The sequence below is a fragment of the Cavia porcellus genome, unplaced genomic scaffold, assembly GCF_034190915.1.
Source record: "Cavia porcellus strain 051 isolate PalLab524CR breed Dunkin Hartley unplaced genomic scaffold, mCavPor4.1 scaffold_30, whole genome shotgun sequence".
NCBI classification, from domain to species: Eukaryota; Metazoa; Chordata; class Mammalia; order Rodentia; family Caviidae; genus Cavia; species Cavia porcellus.
The window spans coordinates 24,337,338-24,363,572 of record NW_026947513.1 but is presented as its reverse complement, the minus strand read 5'-3'; the positions used below and the strand labels follow the sequence as shown (position 1 = coordinate 24,363,572).

The window sequence follows — 26,235 nt, the reverse complement described above, 5'->3', positions numbered from 1 at the left end:
GAAAAAAGTCAGAGGCAAATGATAAGTAATCTTCCTAAAGATTGTTCATATAAATTAAATGTTTAAGATTTGATAAAATCAGTAGTGCCTGATGTGACCATTAAATTGGATTGTCAACTTGATTGGCTCAAGACTTGCCTAATGGGTTAGTGAAGCTCACTGCTGAGTGTGTGTGGATGGGCCACAGAACTGGGATCTTGACTAACAATATATGTGCCCCCTGGCTTCTTCCTCTCTGGTCTGTTCTGCTTCCCAGCTGCCAGGAACTGAGCAGCTTCGCTCCACCGTGCCTTTCTGCCATGATGTTTCTGCTTTGAGCCAGCTGACTGGACTGAAATCTCTGAAACCATGAATGAAATTGCACCTTTAATTCTTTAAATTGTGGGAATCAAGGTATTTTGTATTAGCATTGAGAATGCTGACCAACACCCCATTTTCATTTTGGTGCAAAGATCTTCATATTAAGATCATGTACCTTATATTGTTTTACTGCATATTATTACAGAAGTGAAAAGAACATTAAGCCTCTTAAACTTTCTACTGCTTGCCTCAAATAAATATGTTAAAATTTAATCAACATACACATTAGGAAACTTAAACTGAATCTTTTTTTTACATCAAATTTATGTGTGTACACTGGTCACTGTGTTTGTAAAGTATAAAAAGTGTTGTAAGATACTTTATTTGGCCTTCAATAGGCTTTTATTTTGGTTGTAGCATCTGTTCAGATGTCAGTGTACAAATTTAGAAAACTATAAATATAACCATCTCGTCATCTTTTCACCAACTGATTTGGTTTAATTTCCAAAGTGAAGCTATACCAGTTGGAGGATCTTTCCATTTGAAATATATAGCGGTATGTATCAAATTCATCTGATTTTTCTGAAAGATCTGACATTTAAATAAAATATGAAGCTAGGTTATATAATACCATTATTCATATTACATAAAGCTGTGTTATGAAAACTTAGTGTACTCTCCAGTGAAATTATTTGCTATGTTTTATAATAACATTTTTATGGACTGAGAAGTTATGCCATTAAATTTTAAGTTCTCTAAATTAAAAGGTGTTAAAAGATTTATTACTCAGTTTTGATTTTAGTTTAAATAATTCATAGCTACTTTCATACACATTGCTAATGAAAATTCTTGATTTATTAAATCAGATATATGAATTGCTGGAACTAATTTTAGAAAAGCTTTCCATATTTTTACTGAACTGAACAAATTTGATATATTTAACAATTGTTCCTTGAACATTTCTGTTTAATGAGGCTCTCGGAGTGGAGGGTGCTTATGTAATTTCATTTGGAGTTCATTATAGGTAGTACTGTGTAGATGAACAAAATTGTATGGATTGCTCCTGGGTCCTTCTAAGTCTAATTTTTTTTAAATAATAAAAGAAGGATACTTTGTTTTTCTGTCTCAGCCAGGAGTCCAGAGGCAGCATGCTAGGAAAATCAGAAAAAAATATTTTAAATGCTTATTAGATATTTCTAAACAGAACTAGGAAATAGGTTTCTGTGCTTTGTTCATTTGTGCAGCAGAAAGGTTGTTAGCAAACTTTAAATTTATAGGTAAATAAAACTAACAGAATTATTAGTATAACCAGCTGTTCAAGGGAAAACTTCATATATTTGTACCAATTTTTTAAGGTTTTCTTTTGAATTATAAAGCAATAGTAATATTTTAGAATGTGAGTTCTTTCAGATTAAAGTTGATTTAGTTAAAGTCACCATCTGAAGATGTGAAAATTTCAGAAAAAGTAGTTGAAGATAACACATTTTTAGTGACTTTCTAACATGCATTTCCATATCCTTTTCACAATACTGATATTTTAAAGACCTTGATAGGTTCTCTGATAGGATTAGAGTCATGAGCACAGTATCAGTTAATCTTAGTGACTGTCTCAAAAATATATTAACTTGTGAACTTACGAAAAAATATTTTTCCCCCCTCAGGATGTCAAATCTGGGGCAAATTGACACTGACTTTTACCAGTCTAATTATACTATTGATGACCAGGAGCAAAGCTGTAATGATGCCAATATGTATGGAAATCTTTATGGATCTGGAGAGTAAGTATTTTATACTGAGCATGTATACTCCCATTTGCAGAGGATTAGTATTATCCTAAGGGATTCTAGGTGGAGAAGTTTCCTTGGGAGAAGGCAAAGTTCTGCATAGCATGTTACTGAATCATAATTCAGAAAATTTTAGCAAAGTCCCCAAAAAAATTATCAGAAAGGAAAGAGAAATTAATCCAGCTCTAGGTAAGCATTCTTTATAACTTGAGGACCACTATCAGGTTAATGTCTTATCTACTCTTCAAAATAACTCTTGACAGGGATCCCAAATATAAGTGTGAGGCAAATGGAAAACATTTTCTTTCTAAGTTTTTTTCAGAATTTTGCTTGAGAGCCAGATTTCATCACATGTAGTACACATTTACTGAGTGTCTATTTTGTGTCATAAATTATGGACAGTTCAAACCCAAAGCTAAGGATGAAATCCACAGTTTTCTAATCACAAAATTTAAGATTTTTATTTTGTGGTTTAAAAATTAAATATGCATTTATAGTATACATGTAATATGAAAAATGTTACACTAGAATCAACATATTTTAAAACATTAGCTTTTTTCAGTGAAAATTCAACTTGAATATAAAAAAAATAAAGAATATTGTGCATGTCTACTTAGTATTTGGTAGCAAAATAATGTATTTAAGGTAAGGAGACTAGTTAAAATTCCTAATTTTGTATTGGTTGTCTTTATGACATTGGGAAGACAAATTCTCTGTCTTTATCTGAAACATAATTATACTAAGAATACAGAGTTATGTAATTATCATAAAGATTGTGATAATGTGTAGGAAAGTGTGTTATAAATAAATCCATGATTTAAATGTGATTTAAATATGGCTTACAAAAGCAATTGACACTTTATTGTCTGAAGTCACTTACTTTACTTTGTTATACAAGTCGCTTTTTTGCCTTTTCTTTTGTGGGTCTAGATTAGCTGATTGGGAGAAGAATCAGAACAACTCCGACACTAAGTAATACTTACTGATCTTGTTACATGTTAGAAATGAACTAACTCACTGGATCCTCAATCTTACGACATAAATCCTGCTATTATTTTTATTTTGCATCTGAAAACCAGTCACAGAGACTTAAGAAACTTTCTAAGATCTATAAAAAAGAAGTGACGTTAAGCTTCTAGTCCAAGATTGCTTGATTAGGCCCTTAGTGAGCATGCAATTTATTGTAACATAAAGACATTTTAGTTTAAAATATATGTTATTGACAGTAATGTTGGGGTAGTAAGATTATTTTGGACCATCTTAGACAAATTAAGAGGTCTAATTTCCGTACCATTCTAACAAGTCTAGGTCAAATGAACTTATCACAAATATTTCAAACAGTAATTCTTGAATGTTATTGTTAAACATAGAAAAATTATCTTTAGAGTTCCAGTTGCAAAGATCAATAAATGCCAGGTTCAGTGGGAGAGGGGATCATACTTCTACTCTGTCCAGGTATTAGTGTATAGTCTTGGTACAAATGGTAAGGTTAAATATCTAGATTTTTAACTCACTCCCATCTTTACTGTGTCCCTGCTATATCAAATCCTATCAATGAAGTTGCCTTTTATGACTTACACTTTGGAAGGTAAAGGAATAATGGAAATATGCTGGAAGTGAAGAGAATAGCATGAGCATCAATTTTTTCAGGATGGGCAATCTGAGTGTATAATCTACAATCGGAAGGGCTTTTTCCAGGGTGTTCTCTTGTTTTATAGGAAAGAACTAGTTGCCTTGAAAGAGCTATTTATTTTATTCATTCTCTTTTCCAGGTGGGATAAGTACTTCGGTACTATCTACAGTTTCAGACTAAAATAAACAAACAAAAAAATCCAATAAGAACAAGACAAAGCTTTTTTTCTTAAGCAAGCTCTAGGAATGAAAGCTTTCTTTTCACATTCCACCCAACCTAATTTCTTTTCTTTCTTTTTTTGTTTAAACTATTCATAGCAATGTTTCATCAACATCAAGATAACAAAATATAGAAATTAAGAAAATCAAATAAAGTAAGCTCATGATTGCACTGATTCAGGACAATAGCCTAGCCTGTTTTAGTTGCTTATAATTCATGATGCAAGCCTTGATTTGAATTTAGTAACAAATTCCAACTGATACTACAAGTCTCCAAAAGTAGCAAAGCGTATTAGCTGTGATAGCTTTGTAAGGTCAGTAATTTACTTGTGTATATCAAAGGAACTCCAAATATCTAGTCTCTTATCCATATTGTGAATAGTTCAATTAAAATACACCCCACATCAAAATAATATGCCAATCATTTAGGCAAAATCATTAGGAATCCAGAGGACACTTATACTGGGAAATAAAATAGGAATGTGGAAATCATGAGGGTATTTATAACTAAGCAGTTTCCGATTCTCCCTCCTTGCCCTCCTCCTCATACTCCTCTTCCTCCTTCCTCTTCTGTCCTCCTCCTCCTCTTATTTCTCCTTTTCTAAAGTGAAGGATACTACTCTGAGAGAGATTAGTCATGAGTGTTTTTACTGTAACAAAATACACTACAGTGAATGCACTGTAGTTTTAGATCAGCCCTTACATTAAGAACTCATTGGCACTGCCATTCTAGCAATTATAAAAGGATAATACCAGAAGATGTGGGACCAGGTATAGAAAGGTGCTTAAAGCTATGGTTGTTCATAACAGTTTCAGAGGAAAGATCTAATACAGAGTTAGATGATAAGTATTTAGAGAGTTCTCTGGGTGGGACTATAGACTATTAATGAAATCATTTTGGTACTTCTTGGATGTTGTTCATTCAAATGTAATGCTGAATATTATAGTCAGCACAAAGTTGAAGCTGCTAGAGATAGAATTTTAATGTAAATGGTCATGAAAGTCAAGGATAATAAATCTTATAAATAAAAAATTTTGAGGTTTTCTTTGTAGGGAGAGCTTAAAAATTTGCCTTCTTAAGTGGTGGGAAAATGTATAATTATGTCCTAATAAGACAATAGAAGCTAGACTTTTGTTGGAGAAGTTTTACATAATGAAGAAACGAGAAATGGAGGAAAAAATAGGTGACAGTATTTGGTTGGTGATGGGCATATATATATATTTTTAATGCTTTTTCCTTGGGCTGTGAGACTAGCACAGAGTGCCCATGCAAAGTCTTCTAATTTACAGAGATTGCACTGCAGGCAATAATTGTGACAGTTATACTTCTTAATACCTGGTTAACTGTACCTATGTAAGATTTGTGATGATACCAGGCAAATATGTCAATGAAAGTCTCATTAAGACTCTGGTTAATTGAGTCATATTTATTTACCTCTTATTTTTCTTGAAAGACATATGTTTAAAAATACCTATCAGGAGAATTTTCTCAACAAGAAGGCATTTAGATTCGTTCTTATAATGTTTCTGCTGTTATTTTTGATATTGTGTCTACTTTGCTGTAAAAAATAAGGTTAGGAGTATGCTGTGTGGCTAAATGAACAACTGCAATAATCAGGATATGTTCTGGGGGGTTCAAGAAGCACCTTTGGTCGCAACCCTTAAGGAGCTATGGTTCAGTTAGTGAAGGATTATGTGCATATCCACCTATTGCAGTTGATTATTTGCCAAAATAAATTATTTTCTTGGAAAGTTTACCAACATACATATGGTTAAATATGTTATTCTTAGACTTTGTACTATGATTAGTGTTAAAAGGAAATCATTAAAAACCTTTTAAAAATATATCAGCATAAGGGGTCACATGATTATGTTCAGAATGCTGGCTGGACTGTATATTTAGGATAAAGGCCATTGGTAGGAAAAAAAAACTTAAACCAATTAAAGGGCTATTTTTTGTTTCTTCTCTCTTCAGGTGAAAGTATATATATTGGCAAATAATCTCACACACTCTCTTTTTTTTCTCTTTCTTTCTTTCTCTACCTCTAGCAAGATGTAATTTACAAATATCAATGCTTTTCCAACCTTCCCACACAAATGGCGAAACCAAGAACAAAAACACAGTCAAGGAGATATTGAGATATTATGCTTTAGTCAAACTAAGTTGGAAGCTAGCAATATAATACATTTAACTAAATATTCAAGGATAACTTTCCTGTACTGACAGGCAATGGCCAAAACTGGAGAGTGAATTTCTTTGTAGACAGTATTAAATCTATACACTTCTTTTTTCTTTTGAATTGACTGTACAGGTAAAATTATGTTTAGCTGGTGTTTCTGCAGAGTTACAGGGAGGACGCAGCTGCTGCTATAATGTACAGGGAGTGGTGTGCTGCTCAGAAAGCCTCAGTCCAGATCTTACACTTGTAATGTTACGGCGAGATGCTGACCCAGTTGTTTAGTGTCCATGAGTCTCTGTTTCTTTTCTGGTGGAGTGAGATTGAAAACACAACTTTAACCTTATAGAATTTCAATTGGAAAATATGAGGGACAATTCCCAGTATATTGTACAAGTTTAACATATATATGTTGGAATACAACAGTCTTCTGGAAGCCTTTTTCATGACCAGTTATTTTATATTTTTGTATTAAAACTAACTTTTAAGTAGACTGTTTTTTTGCTTGGATAAATATACCTAAAAACCAAGTAAAATCTTATAATAAGGAAAATTCAGTTTCCTCTCTCAATTTGTCAGGGTATCCTTTTATTCAGTATGTAAATATCACCATTTTTCTTTTTCTAGACAAGCTGGTGGGCAATTTCAGCCCACCTCTCTTGTTCCTCCGGAGATGCTCACATCAAGTCACCCAGGACAAGTTTTTCAGCCAGCAGCCAACTCGGATTATTATTCACAATCACCTTACATTGACAGTTTTGATGAAGAGCCTCCTTTGCTAGAAGATAAGTTAAGGAAGTGTTATTAGTGTGTATGTAGCTGAAAAAATAATAACAATAATCAACTGTTAATGTGTGCTGTCAGCATCCCCTGTACAGTGTTTTCTGTATGATTGTTTGACGTATAACAAGAGTGCCAAACCAAGACATGCAAACCAATGGAAGTTTGTTATTTTTTATGTCAAGAAATTTAGACATACATGTATGCTATTGCTGCAGGTATTAGATGCTTCTTCAGTATGTCTTAAATTTAGACTCCCTGGCCATGTCCAGACTATAGTAAATACATCTTTTCACACATTGGTTCTATTAAGGTAGTAACCCTTCTCACCCCAGTTAATGAGGCACTACATAGTAACACATTTTGTTTTCTGCTCTGTTTGCTGGGAACAAAGCAAATAGTTTCTCAAATTAACATTTCTTGTTGTCCAGAAGGAGACAAGCCAGGATTTTTCTTCTCTGCATCACATGAGCCCTCAGCTCAGCCTGGGTGGCTAGGTGGGGAAGAACATGGTTCCAGTAAATAACACTTCTTCTGGGAAGGAAACCCAGCACTCTTGAAGCTTAAACTCCTTAAGGGACTTCACAATGTTTTACTGATTGCTCTTTAAAAAAATCTACCATGTTATATCTGCTAGATAGGTGCCAAAACACTGAAAATTAAGTAAATTTTAACTTGAGAGCCAAGGAATGCCTAACTGCTCCAAATCCTTTGTACATACAGTTTCTTCATATGAAGATGAGTGAAGAGAAGTAAGTTAAATTTTCCAGTATGCAATCTGAATACCATTGTTTGCCTCTTATGAATCCAACTGGCCACCCAGAGTGAACATACTCTTTTTTGCCTAAAAGTTGTAAAAGAGAGAGACCTAAACCATTCCAAAAAGCAGAGAAATTATATGATAGATATGGCTCTTCAGAAGCCAATTAAATTTTGAGTCCTATTGTCTTTAAAAAGCCCATCTGTTTCATAATAAAACTAATAAACACCTAGAAGTTCTGAGCTGTTCTCATTAAAAATCTTTCTTGATTCTACCAACATCTTTATTTAAAAAATAAAAAAGCTTATCAGTTGCCTAATAGTATTCAGTATATACTTTGGAAAATATAAAATTATTTTAAATATTTTCTTTAAGGCATGACTGTTATGAAAAATTTGATATATATCCTTCCAAACTTTACTCTTGTTTCCCAATGAATTTATAGATAAATAGACAGATAGAGATGTACATACACTTTATTTTTAAATTTCATTTTATTAGTACATGTTTGCAGTATGTGAAATTTATATTCATCTTTAAAAAGTAGATACATGTACATAACATAACTTAATTATTTTTATACATCTTTCACTTCTCATTCACCACCCTTCCTCTGTCTCTAGATCCCCTTACCCTATGTTTGTTGTTGTTGTTATTACTGTTATTTTTACTTCATGGTTCAGACATACAATGTTTACATTTATTGTGGGTATTTGGCACATGTACATGACATATTTTAAAACTTTTTGTGTTTTCTTCAGCCTATTAATCTCTTGGACTCCTTATTTACAAAATATCTGTTTCCCTGTTTCCTTTTATCAGTCTTTGCTTTCTGTTTGCACTTTGTATTACTCAAATGAGAGTAACCATATGGTATTTGGGTTTGTGTATGTGATCTATTTATATTTAAGTATTTTAAAATGAAGTTGGATTATATTATAGATATAAAGTTTTGTGTTCTTTTCAATCATATAAACATTTTAGTACATGAATTCCCTTGTCATAAAATAATATTTAAAAATGATTTATAATGATTTCATAATAGTCCATCACATAAAAGAACTATGGTTTAGCTGCACCTTAAAGATTCTTCCTTTTAAGTAACGATTTTATGAACATCATACTAAAATCATCATACTAAAACCTACAACGAGTCCCTGGGATGTGTCTGAAGCAGTAGGATGATTAGGTCAAAAGTACTTATGTCAAACCAGTCTCAAAAATGGATTTTCTAATACATATGTTACAGTTTTTGTCTGGGTGTCACGCCACAAAGCCTCATGCAGTCTTGGGGGCAGGCTTCTAGCGTTTTTGACTGATTCGTGGTCCAGTGCTTGGATTATGAATGAGTGCTACACCCATGTGATGTGATCTACATAGATATAAGGGACAGAAGTAGTCTTCTCTATGTACTCCTCCCTTTTTGTGTTTATTGCTTTTGCTGTCTTCTGCCACCACGAGTGGTTGCCCCTGTGCCATGCCACCCTGTCTTGGAGTCAGCTGATTCTGAGCCTAAGCTTTCACAAACTGTGAGCTAAATAAACCTTTCCTTCTGATGGATTCCGCTCATATGGGACTCTGCCAGGCTTAACACCTTTCCTGCTTAACAAAATCCTAACCCCCAAAACAACAGTATAGCTCTCCTACACTGACTTCTGTGTTCTTCTTTTAGTTCTAAAATAAACCTCCCTCCTTCCCTGTGCATGCATGCCAGAGGTCTTCCAATCCTCTCCTGACACAGTCCACTCATGCAGTCTCCACCCCCTGCACCTAAGGTCCTCCAGTCCTCTTTCTATGCAATGACCTGTCCACTCACAGTTTTCTCCCTTCTTCCAATCCCATAAGGCAGCCTCTTCCCAGCTTTTTCTCCTGTAAGAGTCCCCATAGTCTCCTGCAGCACTTCTATATAAGCATTAAAGGCTTGTTTCTTATCTCTGTTTGTGTCTGTCAACTGCGCCAAAATAAAACCTCAACACCTTCCTTCATTTAGGGTGTTGGTTATTTTGTATCAGTAGTAAGAGAAAAGTAATCAAGACAAAATTTGGTACCAGAAAAAGAAAAAAAAAAAAAAAAAGAATTTGGCACCAAAGAAGTGGGGTTGTTGCCAAAACTACAGCTGCCATGTGGTTCAAAGCCTTCAGAAATGGCTTGTGGAAAGTTTGGAAAAGTTTGAAGATCTCTCCTGAAGGAGTAGAGATGGAATGACTTAGGCCGTTATATATGGGAAGTTCTGGTCAGAGCTCAAAAAACTGGAAGGCTGATAGAAATCCTTCCAGTAAAGACCTGGCTCAGGTTTCTACTGGGAAGAACTGCCTTAGTTATTGGACTCCAGATGATAAGTTCTATGGCTTGGCAAAAAGACTATTCATTTTGCTAATGTCCAGAGACTGCCTGAGACTGAGATCAAGAGCAGCAGATTAATTAAACTGGCAGAAAAAATTCAAAAGCAGTTGAATGTTGAGGCAGTGGCATGGTTATTGTTGGAAGCTTTTAGCCAGACTTATGTTGAGAATCAAAGAGCACAAAGCTCAGAAGAATGATTTAAAATATGAATTTATCCAGAAAGGAAGCTTCAGTAAAGCTGTGGACTGCAGGGATAGAAATGAGGAGATCTTGATTGCTGGGAAGGAGTAGGAGGAGAATAGAAAAGATGGCCTGAGGGCATCACCAGAAACAACACGACTCCATCTTTTGCATCCTCAAAACTGTCAAACCTAAAAAAAGTTTGCTTTGAAGAGAAATCCTCAGACACAGCACCATGTTCCTAAATGGTGGCAGCTACACAGTGTCCCATAATGGTGATGGCAGCGCCAGGTTCCAGAATGGCAATGGTATAGAGATTGTTCCTCAGAATCAGGTTCAAAGTGCCCAGAAATCCAAGTACTCAATCCTTACAGCCAAGAGAGGGGAAATTCTGGCTACTGCTTGGCAGCATCCGCATGGTGCTAATTTTATGTGCATGCAGGATACAACTATGCCAATGAGGTTCAAAAGCCTTTCACCTAGATTTTGGAAGAAGATCTGGGAAGCCAGTCAGTGTGTCCCTGAAAGGGCAATGTGTGAAGTGGTGAGAGTGAAGCCAAACGTGGAGAATCCAGAAGTTTGGAAAAGCCAGGGATGTGAGTCATCTAAGGAAAGCTGCAAGAATTGAGCAGAGTGAGCCTAAGAAAGAACCCAGGGAGCTATAACTGGAACTGCTATCGGTGTGGGATCACACAAGTGCCTTGGAGCTCACAAGCTACAACAGATTGCTTTGGATGTTCCACACGGGCCTTCAAGACTTAATGTTTACCCTCCCAGATTTTGGGTTTGCTTTGGTCCCATTCCTTTGTATCCCCTTATTTGTACATTTTGGAATGATAATGTCTATGTTGTGCCACTGAATGTCAAAAGTGTTGTTGGTTCTCCATAGTGTTGGTTCTCCTGTTGCTGTGGGTTCTCCTGGAGGAGCTTGTTGAACTTCTTTCCTGATATGAATCTGGCTGTTCTCATTAGAGGAGCTTGGGATCTTTTTGTCACTGAGAAGGATTGTGGTTTACTTTGGGAGAGCTCTGGTCCTTTGAGCATTGCTTCCTAGCTCTGGAGGGGAAGATGTGTGCTGTTCAATCTCCTGGAGAAGCTAATTATGTTGGCTTCCTGATATGAACTCAGCTGTTCTCATCACTGGAGTATTTTTTTGGGGAGCCCTAGTCCTTAATTTGAGTATTGCTTCTTAGCTCTAGTGCAGACCCATCAGCCTCCTGGCACAAATCCTTTATCCCACTGGCACAAACTTTCTAGTTTTCACTGATGATCTTTGGCCCTTCCCAGTGCAGATTCGTGAAACAGACTTGTATGAGATATTATTGTGGGCCCTAGGCCTCCAGCTGGACTCACAGGAGGTATCATATCGGCTCTAGGTTTTCAGCTGGACTCCTGCAGGACACTGCTGTGAAACCAGACCCTCAGCTGGATGCTGGTCTTAGTGTATGGACAGATTTCTTACACTCTTTCTTTGACTCTGGGTGACTATTAGAAAATAATTCTGTAAAGTATGTGTTCTGTATATAATTGTTTTCCTTGCAATCCCTGACTACAACAATATCTTCATTAGTATGTGTTTTGATAGGAAAAGAGAAAAATGATGTATTATACATTTCTTAACTATTAGAAAAGTACTAGATTTTTCACATAACCTTACTATTTTTACTTCTTCATAGTTTTCATGTTTTTGGCCAGATTTCTTGTAGAAATTTAGAAAGTTTTTTTCCCCTATTTTAAATGATATTTATATATTAAAGGTATTAGCCATTGTCTGGAATATGTATTTGAAATATTTATTCCTTGCTTATGTTTGCCATCTAACTTTCTTACAGGCATTTGGAAATTTTAATATATATTTCCTTTTTTTATTTTATGAAAAAGATTTTTTCACATTCAAATAAGAGAAAAAAGTAATTGTTATTACACTGTGTAACATTATCTTCAAAGTAGTACTCAGTTGCAAGATATAAACCAAAGAGATTCTAATTGAAAAACAGATAACAAATTTTGTCTTCAATTAATTAAGACAAACTATTACTCTAAGTGAAGAAATTATTATATATATGTCAAAATATTTTTAAAGCATCAAATCATGGTGCTGTATGCATGCCCATTGTAGTAGCACAATTTAATATACTTTAAAATTCAAATTTTTGAGAAACTTTTCTTTACAATGAGTTTTTGTTTAGAGTCTAGGTGTCTAGCTCTAAATAATGCCTATCGCCCCTTGTAGATTCACAAATTTTAAAATTATATTTTATTGCAATTTTTTATGTAACAGTATTTTTAGTTTATTATGTGAAATAAGGAATTATCTTTATTTTCTCTGTGTAATGGCTAATTTTGTCCTACAACCTTTGTGGAAAATAATCTTTTCTAGTTATCTAAAATATCTATATTGTATATGGCACTTTTTAGTGATACAGACGATTGCATTTTAGGCCTTTACACTGACTGCATTTCCAACCCTTTCAATTAATTAATTTAGTTAGTTAACTAAATTAACTAATTTAGTTAGTTAATTAATTAATTTTTGGAGGCAGGGTCACATTAAGTTATCCAGGCTGGACTCAAACACATTGTCCTCCTGCCACAGGCCCTTCCACCACTGAGGTTATAGGTGTGCATCACAGCACCCAGCTAGACGCCTCATACGTCGTCTTCTAGTCTTCTACTTTTTCTTCAACTTTGAATGGAAACTACAGTAGATTCCATTTCATGCAGCTCAGAATGTGTTTCTAGATATTCTCTTTGTAATTATGCCTTCCAAATATTTATTGAAGATCACACACAATAGAATTTAGTCAGTGTGTTCTCTAGTCTGAATGATCTTGTGAAAGATATGTGTCTTAACTGTCCAAATATGAAGAAACCCAAAGCAGAATTCGTAAGATAAGATGATAAATGACAGTTGTTAGTTTTCATTTAGTACATATAAAATGTCTTATAAAATTATGAAGCTGTAATAATGAACATCTCATATAAAAAAGTATGCTATTATGAATTTATGTTCATTTATTCATTAAGTACTTTGTAATTTAACATGTCTGTCTGGTTTTTGTTTAGTAATGATAATTTTTGTTACTTGATAATGTACCATTAATATGTTAAAAAAATCTATGTTCAATAATAGCCAATTCAAATTTATCAGACTAAAAATAATTATTGATACTTTTCAATTGCAATTTTGTACTTGTAGTGGAGCTTGATATTTAGATACAAAAAGCCAATGCTACAATTTGCAGAGAAAACAAAAATTTCATTTTTATAGCCTGAATCATATTCTTTACCACCACTAGATGGCAGCAAAGTAATAAATTTGTTTTCCAATTTCACAGTTTCACTTTATTATATATAAGGTATTATTTTAAGGTATCTACAATTATACTTAAAGTTTCATCCACATATGGTAAATGTGAAAACAAAGTATTATGGACATACATTTCAGCATAAGACAAAATGTAAATTAAAAGGAACATAATATTTAGTGAAGTCTATATTCATAAACTTGTGATTCATTGTTACAACATATAAGAAATTAATCATTCCAGCAAATAAATTGTAAAATTGGTAATTCTATTACATAAACTAGTATTCCTCTGAGTTTCTTCAGAAATAATTATACTTTTTCAGGAGAAAATGATATTTTGACTTTAAAGGCTACTTTAATGTGTTAAATACTGAAAATATAGTTAGCATAAATGAATAAAATTTAGAAAAAGCATAAGCCTTAGGTGGAATTATTTTAAACCACAGCATTTCTCAAATTCAAAGACTTTGTTATTTTAAAAATTATGTTAGAATTTTAATCTCATTTTAAGCTTGGTGAACTGCTTTTATTCTCCAAAGCTTTGTATGTTATGCACATGGAAATAAAGAAGGAAGCATAGAAATTGCAATATATATGATTTTCTCATAATTAAATCAACTAGTAAAACTATTTCTTTTTAAGGCTGGGATGGAAAACATAAAATAAATTACGATCCCAATTACCCTTGCAGTCCTAGTTCAGATCAGGGCCTAGATGACTGTTAAAATTTCTGGGTTTTGAAGTAAGACCTCTTCATGTCATGGGGATGTCATGAGGATGGATGTATGTTATGTGCAGAACATCAGCTTTGCAAGGTATTTGAGTTGTACATGCCATAGGGGAAAAAAGTCAAGAGCTAAGAGTATAGCTTAGTGAGATGTAGATGTATTGGGCTCTAGGTTCATTCCCTAGCCCCAAATCAAACAAATAAATAAACAAAAAATAAAACATTAAAATAGCTGAGTTATACCCGGTTGTATCCAAATCCTGCAAAAACTGAATGCTACACACAAAGGAGTTTGGGAAGGATAGCACTTCACATGGGAGTATTGGGTTCAGCTGAAAAATAGCTCCTGTGAGATTAGATATACATTAATCTAACTGCAACTCAGTGGTTAAGGAACATACTTTGGAATCAGGCTGCTCCATGTGGAAAGCTATATTTTCTATTATTAATTCTGTGACTTTGGATAAATTATTTAATCTCTGAAAACCTCAACCACTTGATGCCTAAAATGAGAATAAAAAAAGTTGGGGATTTAGCTCAGCAGCATAAGTGCCTGCCTTGCAAGCGCACAGTTGTGGGTTCAATCCCTGGTACCGATTAAAAAAAAAAAAAAAAAGAATAACGAAAACAGAACTAGTTTCATTAGACTATTAGACTGATGCGTCTAAATCTTGTGAGGCCCATATCAAACATTCAGGAAATGAAAACTTGTTTTTGCTAAAATTCAGTATTTTTGTAGCTTAGCTTCAGTTCTTCTTAGATGTCACTTTATTGAAATTTAAAATGATGGAAATAAGGGAACGTTTGATCACAGTTCCCAGTTAAGTCATATACTTTTTAATTGAATGATTTTTCTTCTTCCAAGACACATCTTAGTTTATCTTTATAGGAATAATGAGAAAATAAACTGAAGTGAACCAGATGTGCACCTATGTTAGGTGGATGTCAAATGGGTAGGTGCATTAGAATAAAAATAATAGAGAAGAAGAGAATCTAGCCATGGAGTCTCTGAAGGGGTTTCAGGGTTCCTTGGAAAGCAGGCATCAGAGGAAAAAATCTTACATCAAAGTGAGTCTGAGCTCATCCATTCTATTACCACTACTCAGGCGAGTGGGAAAGATTAATTTGCTTCTGGAATTTAATCTTGGAGTACTTTGGCCCGACCTCAGAGTACAGTGACTATAAAAATATCTATGACGTCATAGTTGTCCAGGCAGAAAGAGCCTTCTGTTCCTTGCTGAAGCTTATACATTCAGCATAAAATCAAATGCCTCTTTAGGTGGCGTGCAATAAAAATCCCAGACTGAGACTGAAGAGTACATAGTACGGCTGAATATTTGAAGTTAAGATTTCTCTGTCTGTCTGTCTGTCTGTCTGTCTCTCTTTTCTTTTGTGGGTACTAGGAATCAAACTGAGGGCCTTGCGCTTGCCAGGCAGGCACTGTGCTGCTAAGCTATATTGTTGGTCTATTTCCCCCAATTTTTAATTAGATTTTAAGCTTATATGTTCTGCATAAATTAGGGGAAATTTTCCTTGATGGAATTCTTTCTCTAAAATTTTTCTTTTAACTCATTGATTGGTATCAAAAACTTCTTCAAGTTTGTTTTTTTAAAGAAATACTTAGTCTTTTTGTGACAAACTCTTACTATGTAGTTCAAGATGACCTAGAAGTCAGTTTGTGGCCCAGGATGATCTTGAATTTGTAACAATCCTGCCTCAGCCTCCCAAGTACTGGGATTTACAGATGTGTGCCACTGTGCCCGACCTTTGCAGGATTTTTTATACTGAAAAATTTTTTCTTTTTAGTTTTATGAAAAAATACGACCAAATTTTCTGACAAAATAATAGAAATAAAAAGTTAATTAACTATTGTTAATACACTATCATTTAAAGGTTTTTTATATAGAAAAATGTTAGATTTTGAAGTTATAAAACCATCAGTTTGAAATGCTAAATAATTAGGCGTTCTGATCGCTAAAGAATATAATTTAGTTTTTATTTTTCTTATATTTATATTCTTTGCGTGTGTGTTTGTTTTCATTTTTCAGAACTTGGAATCAATTTTGATCACATATGGCAAAAAACATTGACAGTGTTAAACCCAATGAAGCCAGCAGATGGCAGCATAATGAACGAAACGGACCTCACCGGGCCCATCCTTTTCTGTGTAGCCCTGGGCTCTACCCTGCTTCTGGTAATGTGCAGAGACAAACAGCAGATTTTAAGCTCTTCCCTGCAAGAATCAGCTCCGAAGAGAGTTTTAAAATAAAGAAAAAATAGATAACGAAGAAAATGTTTTGCTTTGTTAGTGAAAACTGTTTAATTCACAACGCTGTTGTCTTTTTTATTAGCAAGGCGTACTAACAAACAGTAGTGGAAAAAAAGAAACTACAGTTGATAAATGGTATAAATTCAAATGTAAAACCACAACTCAAACCACCAAGTCATAAATTTTCATTCAATAATATTATTTATTTCTTTTCTAGTTCTAAGATATAACTGTCTTTCTGGAACAGTTGCAAGAAAACATGAATTTAAGAAATATCAAGCATGAAGTTTAATTCTTGTGTTCTGTGAGATTCCAATTTGACACTGGCCTAATTGTTTTGCTGTCATCATTTATTTTCTTTACTGTAATATATCTCGAGAGCACTTTTGACATTGTCTGAGATGTAAGATGGGTTGTCTTGTTTTTTATGAAACTGTTATGAGCAAATAAGATGTAATAACCACTTATGATTTGTTTAATCAACCTGTATATTTTTCCTATAATTTTAGTTTTCTGATCCTAAGAAGACATTTGGCTCTTAGTTTGTCTTATACCCTCATGGATTTTGTGTATGAGCTTTTTCATTCTTTCTATTTGCAAGTAATATTAACAGTCTTCAAAATGCTAAAGAGAAACATATTTCTACATGTTTAGAAGGCATTCTACTTCCTAGGCTAGAAATATGCTTTATTAGTAAAGACCACAAAAATGATAAAAAGGCTACAATTTTATAACAAGAAGAGAATCATAGTGATAATTTTAAAATGGCAGATGTAATCAAGTTATGTCTAAAAACTATAGTTTTATTAAGGCACAAAAAGATAAACTTGGCAAGGGAAATAAACTAAGAAATTAGAGATTCCATGAGAGGCCCTCAAAATAATGATTCACTTCTCTTGTTCCTCTTCCTTCTATCTCCTTTCCAAATAATTCTTGCTAAGATAGCTACATTTCCCAAAGGTGGTCTAAAGTATATTTGCAACTAAGTAAACTTTCAATTTCTATTTGTTAATTTTTAATACCAATCAAAATTTTGCCAGTCCTGTAGTTTCTGTGCGGTACTGTGGCAAGCAAACACATCGTGTTTGTCCTGTTCAGCGTACGGTAGTGACAGTATAATGGTAGCACCTCACTTCCTTTATTGTACTACAGTAAATGAAAAGAGTCTGTAACTCAAACACTATCAGCTAGAGTTTTCCTTTAGTCTCTAACTTCCTCTCCTCTGTCTTTGTCATAGTAATTTGATAATCCTGGATTAGGCTGGTAGGCTAATTAATCAAATAGTCAGCAACAATCAATTTAATATATTAACTCTTCTTTCTTTTTTCAAGTCACTTGTGATATAACAGCTGTTTGGTTTTGCCTTTTGTTTTAGAAAATATCACTGTTGGGGGCTGGGGATTTAGCTCAGCAGCATAAGCACCTGCCTTGCAAGCAGGCAGTTGTGAGTTCGATCCCCGGTACCGATAAAAAGGAAAAAGACAAAAAATAAAAAATAAAAGAAAATATCACTGTTACCATTCCTTAATTGGTATAATTAATCTCATTAGGATTTCTCTTGAGAGTGTTAAATTAGTTGGAGTTGCTTAAATATTCTCATGTTTTAAATATAAAAAATATAGACAAAAAATCTTAACTACCACTAGCTGTTATGTTGAACTTTTCTTCCTATGCCTTCAATTTCTTTGTTTTCTTCAAGACCAGAAGTTTATTTGAGTGACTTAAGTTGCTATTAGTTGTTAAATTATATCAATAAAACTTCTATGAGATATTAACTGAAATACAACTTAATTCAGAATCCATTAGACACTAGGTTAACTTTGCTTTGGAATCTATAATTTTGTTGGCTGGAACTGGCATCATATTAGTGAAACCAAAACTAAATCCAGAACTAATACCTGAATGTGTTCATTTGTCTGCAAATACAAGATTCATAATCACATACTCGTTATTTTTATGACTTACGTTGACATAGGCACAATTTTGGGGAAACTTTAGGTAGCGGGAAGCAAATCAAATAAAACAACTAGAATCAGTTAATATAAATTTAGTTTTATTTCTTCTTTCCTTCCTGTTTTAGAGTTTTATGACTTTAACAAAATTTCTTAGAAGGAGGTAAGGTTTATTTTGGCTCACAGTTCCAGGGGTTTTAGTCCGTTGCCTTTGAGCTGGTAGGGAGACAGTATATGATGGAGGGATTGTGTGACTGGAAAAGCTGACTGCCTTGATGGCTGTCAGGAAGCAGGAGAGAGAGAGAGGAAGAAGCCAGCTTCCCGTTTCTCCTTTTGGGGTGACTCTCATGTCTTAATTCCCTCTTCCTGGGCCCCACTTATTGAAACTTCTTGAGCCACAGTCTAGGGACCAAATCGTTAGCACACAGGTCTTTAGGGTACACTTATCCAAATGACAGCAGCCCCCAAATGATTTTTATTTTCACATCCAAATAGCAAGTTGTTTTAAGGCTACTGTTTAACTTAAATGTTCTGGTAGTGTTATGGGTGTTTTCTGGAAAAATAACATGCATAGGCCACATCCTGAAAAATTTTGAGCTTAATAAAATAGAACACTTACTTTTTAGTTCAATTATAAAATTTTGCCAGAATTTGAAGAATTTTTTTAAATGGTGATACTACTAATATGCCTTGTAAATCTGAAGGACTAACTTGAACTTTTACTCCTATAATAAATCATTTAGTTATTCAACAAACATGAGGAGAAAAATATACTTGTAATAAAAGACATATCCAAGGCATTATTTCATCTTTTCTGTTCCCGTCCTATGTATAGTCAGAATGTTTGTTTTGGAAGTTGGAGTTCATATCTCAGACAGTGTTTTTGACAAAATCCCATCTCCTAATGATGGTGCTGCAAACACATCAAATAGTGTTGCACTGATTCGGAAATGATCTCTAGTTTGTTGTTATTCTGATTTCCTCTCCATGTCTTTTGAGCTTCCAAACAATTTTCTTTGCCTTTTTGCAGGCAGGAAAAGTTCAGTTTGGGTACGTGTATGGTATGAGTGCCCTTGGCTGCCTGGGGATTCATGCCTTACTGAACTTGATGAGTTCCTCGGGAGTATCGTACGGCTGTGTGGCCAGCGTGCTGGGTTACTGCCTGCTCCCCATGGTCATCCTGTCCAGCTGTGCCATCTTCTGCTCATTGCAGTAAGTGTCTGTGTGCGCTGTGACCTCACATGCACGGGCATCACTACAGTTTTCCAGATCAGTGCAAAAGTTAAGCTCTTTGTCATTATTTTAGCAAAAAAATAAAAAAGAGGAGCCGTATCTATATTAAAAGCTACACATGAATTCAGAAAGGTAGGCTGGTTTTGGCTCAGATGCTATTCCTATTTCCATGATTTAAAAAATGAAAGGAGCCAAGTGATGTTTAAAACTGGCACTTTTATAGTGTCACATTCTTCAGTGTGAGCTATTAACATGAGTAATGTAACAACTACAGGAAATGCACTGATTTGATTTTGGAAGAGTAAATCCTGTGAGAGGCTGACAAATTGCTTTGGCTTCAGGCGCTGTGCCTTCCAGGCTGGAAACAACTGTCTTTGCTGGGCTTCTTGCACTGTATGATTCCCAGGAAGCCTGATGAGTAGATTAATTTTGGAAAGCTTTATAATACATATGTTCATTCAGTACATTTAAAAAGTTTTTTTTTCTTGTTTCACTTAGGCTATTGATATTTACAATTCAAAATTTAATAAGGATACTGCAGATAAAAGCTCCTGCAGGGCACTTTCCCAGGGTATATGCATATCACTACCAGGTAGATAGAAAGAGAGGTTACACAGTTCATTGTCACCTGCCATGTTCTCAGCCCACTTGGAAATAAATAGTTACTCTTGGTGCTCATTCTTCCACACCCAAAAGAAAACGTGATTTGCATTTTTTCTTAGATGATATATCTCTTAGGTTATTAGTGCTATAGTGCATAGAATGGTATACAAAGAATTTATCAATACAAAGATAAAGAGCTTAAAACTTTTAGAAATATACTTATTATGATCACAATAATTGTTTTCATAACATTATTGCAAATGACTCAGCAGTGCTGTTGATTTTGGCACTGTCTCATTTTTAAATAATACTTTTGTGAATAACTTACAAATAACCCTTAATTTAATGCAAAGCTCACAACATTTAATAAAAATGACTGTGTGTTGAACAACGTAAGCCCAGGATCAGAAATACAAATATCGCATATTGTCCCTAATAGGAGGAATCTTGAAAAAGATGACAAGAAAGCAGAAGATGACAAGAGGAAGTATATAAGGTCTCAAGGGAGGCAGTGTATAAGGTCTTACGCATGGAAAATAGAAAAATAAATATTATCAAAATATACACAATAAACCTGCGAATGTTGAAACTGGGGATTGGAGCAAATGGGATAATAGGGGAAATGATTAGAATCTGCTATATGTAACACAGTTCTGCAAAAATGACATCCATTAATGTACGTAACCAATATGAATCAGTAAAACATGAAAAGAATTTTGCAGGAAATGGAAATCCTGAATCTGTAACTATAACATGAGTTTCATTTGTTGAGACTTAGCAGTGGAATGCTATCACATGTCATTTATTATATTCTTTGATAATCAATTTGATTCACCAGATTGTTCAGCATGAAAGTTTAATATGCTAGCACACAGTTTGATTCCATAATTTCTATTTTGTTGGGTGTTTTTACAAATGATTAATACTATGATCTATTACTTAAAAATTCTAAATGTAAGCATTTTCGGTAAATTTGAGACTTAGGACATCATAAATGATTTCAGAACACTAGGGGAACATGAAAAGTAAAACTCTTGAGTTTGGTAAATCATCAGAAGTTTGGGCTTTTCCTTAGATTTTCATTCTGAAATTACAAAAGAGTATGTGTCTCATCACTGTGACAAAATGTCAGAGAAAATCAACTTATAGGGCAAAAAATACAGTGAATGATGCTGCCAGTTGCCATCCAATGGAAAGGCAGGCATCTTTAATACCAGGAGTGGTGCACTGGACTGGTAGTGCCTAGTCTCTACTTGTTTGGTGAGTCAGTCAGTTATTAGCCTCAGCTGAGAGAACATATGCTTTAAGATGTGCCATAAATCATCAATCAGGGTCAATACATTTGACTGAAGTTGTGCAAACATGCCATTTCACATTCCAGCTTAAAAAGTGTCATTGCAGGAAATGAAGCCTAGTTTTATGCTTGTGATCTTGAGACCAAGGTGTAGAGGTTTCAATGGAAATTACCCAGTTCTCCTCATGAAAAAAAGCATGTCTTTCCAGATTCAACACTGAGGTGATGCTGTTTTTTTGACCTTGAGATTTTTGTCAGTAAAACTCAACTGACCAAGGAAGTGCCAAGGAATACTATATTCAGCTCTGAGAATTATAAAAGCTTATTATAGTATTTAAAAATGATGTACAAAGAAAATGGCCTGACAAATGGCATCTCCATCATGACAGTGCCCCATGTCACAGCTCACTTCTGGTTCAGCAACTTCTGTCAAATGAAAATGATACAATATGTCCTCACTCAGTTTATTCAGCAGGTAGAACACTGTGCAAGTTCTGGCCTTTCCCAAAGTTAAAGTGACAATGAAAGGCAAGCATTTGCAATCAATTCAGGACATTGAGGCGGCCACAACAGTGCATCTAAAAACACTCATGAAAAACAACATTTACAACTGCGTCAAATGGTGTCATGAATGATAGGATAAGTGTGTTTGATGTGAGGAGGACATTCTGAGGGGTATTTATTTTTACATTTTTATTTTAAAGGGAAAAACAACAAAATTTCTAAATATGATAATTGGGAGTAACAATGGTATATACATGGCATATTGTTATCTCCAAAGAAATTACTCAAAGGACAAGACATCTGCATTTAATCATCTGAACATTAGCACAAAATTTTCTCTTCAATGATTTCAGAGACATCAGTAGTATAACTATCTTAACTGTTATGTATATATATATATATATATATATACACATACACTTTCAGCTTCTCACACTAATTAGACAATACAATGTTTACACATGCATGTCTGATTTATTTCATTTTTGAGTATAGTCTCAAGTTGAATCCTTTTACCTATATAAGTGTCAAATTTATCCTTCTTTATGGTTGAGTAGTAACCCATTGTTTAAAAATACCATATATTTTTTATCCATTTCTCAGTTGATGGGCATTTAGGTTGTTTCCAAGAGCCAGCTATTACCAATTGTGCTGCTGTAAACATAGGCATAAATATATTGATGTGGTATGATGTTTTTGATTCTTCTCAAAAGATATCCAGAAGGAGAATAGTTGGGTCAAATGCAACCTCCAATCCCAGTTTTTTGAGGAATCTCCACACTGATTTCTGCAGTGGCTGTACAAATCTACACTCCCATCAATAGTGGAGAAGGGTTCCTTTTTCTCTATAGTCCCTTCAGCATTTGTTATTGTCGATTTCTTAATAATAGCCGGTCTTTCCAGGATGAGGTGCAAACTCAGCATTGTTTCAATTTTCATCTCTTGAATGACCAGTGATGTTGAGTAATTTTTCATACATTTATTTTGTTTGTATTTCTTATCTGGGAAATGTGTATTCATCTCAACTGCCCACTTTTGGATTGGGTCTTTAAATTTGGGAGGGCTGATTTTTTTGAGTTCTTTATATGTTCTTGATAGTAATCCTTTGTCTGAGGAACAGCTGGCAAACACTTTCTCCCACATTATGGGCAATCTCTTCACTCTGCTGGTGGTTCCTGTTGTAGTGAAAAAGCTTTTTAATAAGATGAAGTCCCAGTTGATCTTTGTGATAGTTCTTGTGCAATTGATGTTTTGTTCATGACGCCTTTTCTACATTAGTGTCTTCAAGAGTTTTTAGTCTATCTTCCAGAAGATTTATTGTCTCTGTTTTAATATTTAAATCTTTGCTCCATTCGGAATTTAGTTAAGTGCATGGTGAAAAGGATGGGTCCAGCTGGAATCTTCAGCATGTGTACAGCCAGTTTTTTCTAGCGCCATTTATTAAAAAGTCTTTGCTTTCTTCCAGTGAATGTGTTTGGCACCTTTGTCAAAAATAAGGTGGTTGATTGTGTTTGAAGTTGTTTATGCATCTTCTAATCTGTTCCACTGATCTTCAGGTTTTTTTTTTTTTAGTACTTTGCTGTTTTTAATCATAGTAGCTTTATATATAATTTAAGTCAGGGATTATGATACCCACTGCCTTGACTTTGTTGCCCAGGCTTGCATTTGGCATTCTAGGTCTTGACTGTTGCCCAGGCTTGCCTTTGGTTCTCTTCTGGTTCCAGCTGAAATTTAGGGTTTTCTCTAATTTTGTTTGACTAGTTATTGAAATTTTGATTGGGATTGCATTGAATTTGTATCATAGTTTTGGAAGTATGGCCATTTTCATTATATTGGTTCAACTTACCCAAGTGCAAGGATTATCTCTCCATTTTCAAATATCTTCCTCAATTTATCTTTTTCTGAGGGAGATTTAAAGGAAGTATGTCTTTTACTGTAAATTTTTAAAAATTTAAAAGTTCATCATGGTTGTCAATCTTATATAAGGAGAAATTATTTATTTTGACTCATGGTTTTAGCCTGGGTTCATGCCACCTGTGGGAAAGCAGAACATCGTGACAGGGAGGATAAGGTAAAGCAAAAGCACTCACCTCAGGGTGTCCAGGAAACAAAAAACAAGAAAAGTAGGACCTGGGTTCCCAGTATTCCCTTTGAGGCCCCCCATCCCTAGTGACCTATGTCCCAGTAAGCCCTGCTTCTTAAAGATTCCACCACCTCCCTACAGTTCCAGTCTGATGTCCCACTTTTAGCATATGCACCTTGGGTGATGTTTACTATCCAAACATTTACACAGGATTTAGAAATATTCCATCAAATAGGAATAAATTATGGAAACTCTATGGCTATTACATTTAAACCGTCATTTTAAGTATATTATTATATCATTAAGATAAATAATATATAATTTTATAGTTTATTTATATAAACATACATTAAGTCCATATATACATTATCCCTAATAGCTATTAAGCCTATTAATATAATAGTTATTAGATGCTTTAAAATATTTTTGTTTTATTAATAATCCAAAGCATTATATGCTATGTGGTACAATTTTACAACAGTTTTGAGTTCAATAATTAGAAGTATTTCTGTACTTCTTATAAATAGTAAATGTAATCCTCAACTGTAGAGTCAAGTTAGGATTAAGTGAGTCTGTGTAGTTTGATGGTAGAAAGAACACTATGCTGGGTAGGAGATCTTTAATTTTATCAAATCATTTCCTTGTTTTAGAGCTGGATAGAATATAACTCCCGAGGTCTCCAATTTCAAAGTCTTATATTTGTGAATAATGAATTCTATTTTACACATAGGGAAATTTTTATTTTTTTTACCATCTATGTCTCTCTTTTTACCCTCCAAGTTGCTAGACTTAACTGCTTTGTCTATTTGTTCTTAAAGAAGAGATTGTTTCCATATTTAATTTTTGATGATACCCATTTGAACAAACCCATTCCAGCATGGATGGATTAAAAAGTCCTAAACTCACATACACTGGCATATAAAGTGGTCATTATGGGATACACTGGAAGGCCATTCAGATGATCTGTACTTTACTGTTTCATGTATTTGCTACCTAAGTTTCCTCTCTCAAATAAAAAAAAAAATTGTGGTGTAAATGGGAGGCCGGGGGAACTAGTCATTCTGCTAGAACATAACCTTGTTTACTTCTGTTCTCCTGCTATGTGTAATTTATGAAGACAATAGGAGAAAGGAAATTTGTGGCTAAAAGACACACATTCTCTTGTGTAATACACAGAGAATTTCAGGATTGAGCTTTGAATATTGTATATAGGACTGCCTGTGGGTAATGTCACATTCTTACCAATTCTAATTGTACTGAAATATCAAATACTTGCTTTTCTGTTGAAAATGACTAAAACTTTTCTAAGGCTGAGTCCTTTTTGTGTCAGTGGCCTCATGTTACAAGTAGAGAAAGTAGTGATAGATATTATACCAAGGACATTTCAAAGGCTGTGCTGACGCAGGCATCTGTTTTCTCCTAATGTAAGGGAATCACCTCTTTTGTGTTTGCCACAGGGGCATCCTGGGGACACTGACAGCCCTGCTTGTGGTCAGCTGGTGCAGTCTCTCGGCTTCCAAGATCTTCACTTCGGCCTTGGACATGGAAGGACAGCAGCTTCTCATTGCCTACCCTTGTGCCTTACTTTATGGACTTTTTGCCCTTCTAACAGTTTTCTGAACAGTGTTTGAGATGGTTTGCACGATTCTATTTATTTGCTCTTTGGATTATTCTGAAGTCTATTAGCATTCAAATTTGGTGGTATGATTTCTCTTTTATTACTGTTGTGAGAATAATAAGCAGAGAGACAAAACAGCACTTATGGACGGTGCTGCAATGCTCTGTTTGCTTTGAATCCTATTTCACTTTTCAGTTTGGCACATTACAACATTTTAAAATGATTTCAAATAAAAAGGATGTACTTGCTACACTGATGAACACTGCTTTTGCAATAGATATTAATTCCGGGAAATTAGAAGTAAATGCTCACTGTTTTAAAGAAGACTACGGCAAGTCTTTTGAAAAACTTTACAGAATACTCAGATTGTGAGCATGTGGTTAAAAATTTGCATTTTTAGCTCATTGAGAGATTTTAGGGGTGTGTTATATAGGGTTTTATTTATTCAAAGATTGAAAAATCTCCCT

The 26,235-nt window shown here is 34.4% G+C and overlaps 1 protein-coding gene across 2 annotated transcripts; it reads left to right on the top strand.

Annotated features, from left to right (window-relative positions):
- Positions 1–750: 750 nt before the first annotated feature.
- On the top strand, positions 751–26,028 carry Yipf7 (Yip1 domain family member 7). 2 transcript variants are annotated; one of them, XM_063240737.1, is made up of 6 exons: positions 751–856; positions 1,962–2,078; positions 6,740–6,898; positions 16,262–16,406; positions 19,464–19,645; positions 25,608–26,028. In XM_063240737.1, the coding sequence occupies exons 2-6, from the start codon at positions 1,963–1,965 to the stop codon at positions 25,768–25,770; spliced, it is 765 nt and encodes a 254-aa protein (XP_063096807.1). In that variant the 5' UTR covers positions 751–856; position 1,962; the 3' UTR covers positions 25,771–26,028. The 2 variants fall into 2 exon arrangements, 1 of the variants encoding a protein (XP_063096807.1); XR_010044733.1 differs by lacking the exon at positions 19,464–19,645 and having other exon boundaries at positions 6,740–6,923; positions 16,261–16,406; positions 25,608–25,751.
- Positions 26,029–26,235: the final 207 nt, after the last annotated feature.

Excerpts from the sequence above, each read along its gene's own strand:
- Yipf7 (XM_063240737.1), top strand. The coding sequence starts at position 1,963 with ATGTCAAATCTGGGGCAAATTGACACTGACTTTTACCAGTCTAATTAT. Across the intron at positions 16,407-19,463 it reads TGGGCTCTACCCTGCTTCTG|GCAGGAAAAGTTCAGTTTGG; the intron begins GTAATGTGCAGA and ends GCCTTTTTGCAG. Across the intron at positions 19,646-25,607 it reads GCCATCTTCTGCTCATTGCA|GGGCATCCTGGGGACACTGA; the intron begins GTAAGTGTCTGT and ends TGTTTGCCACAG.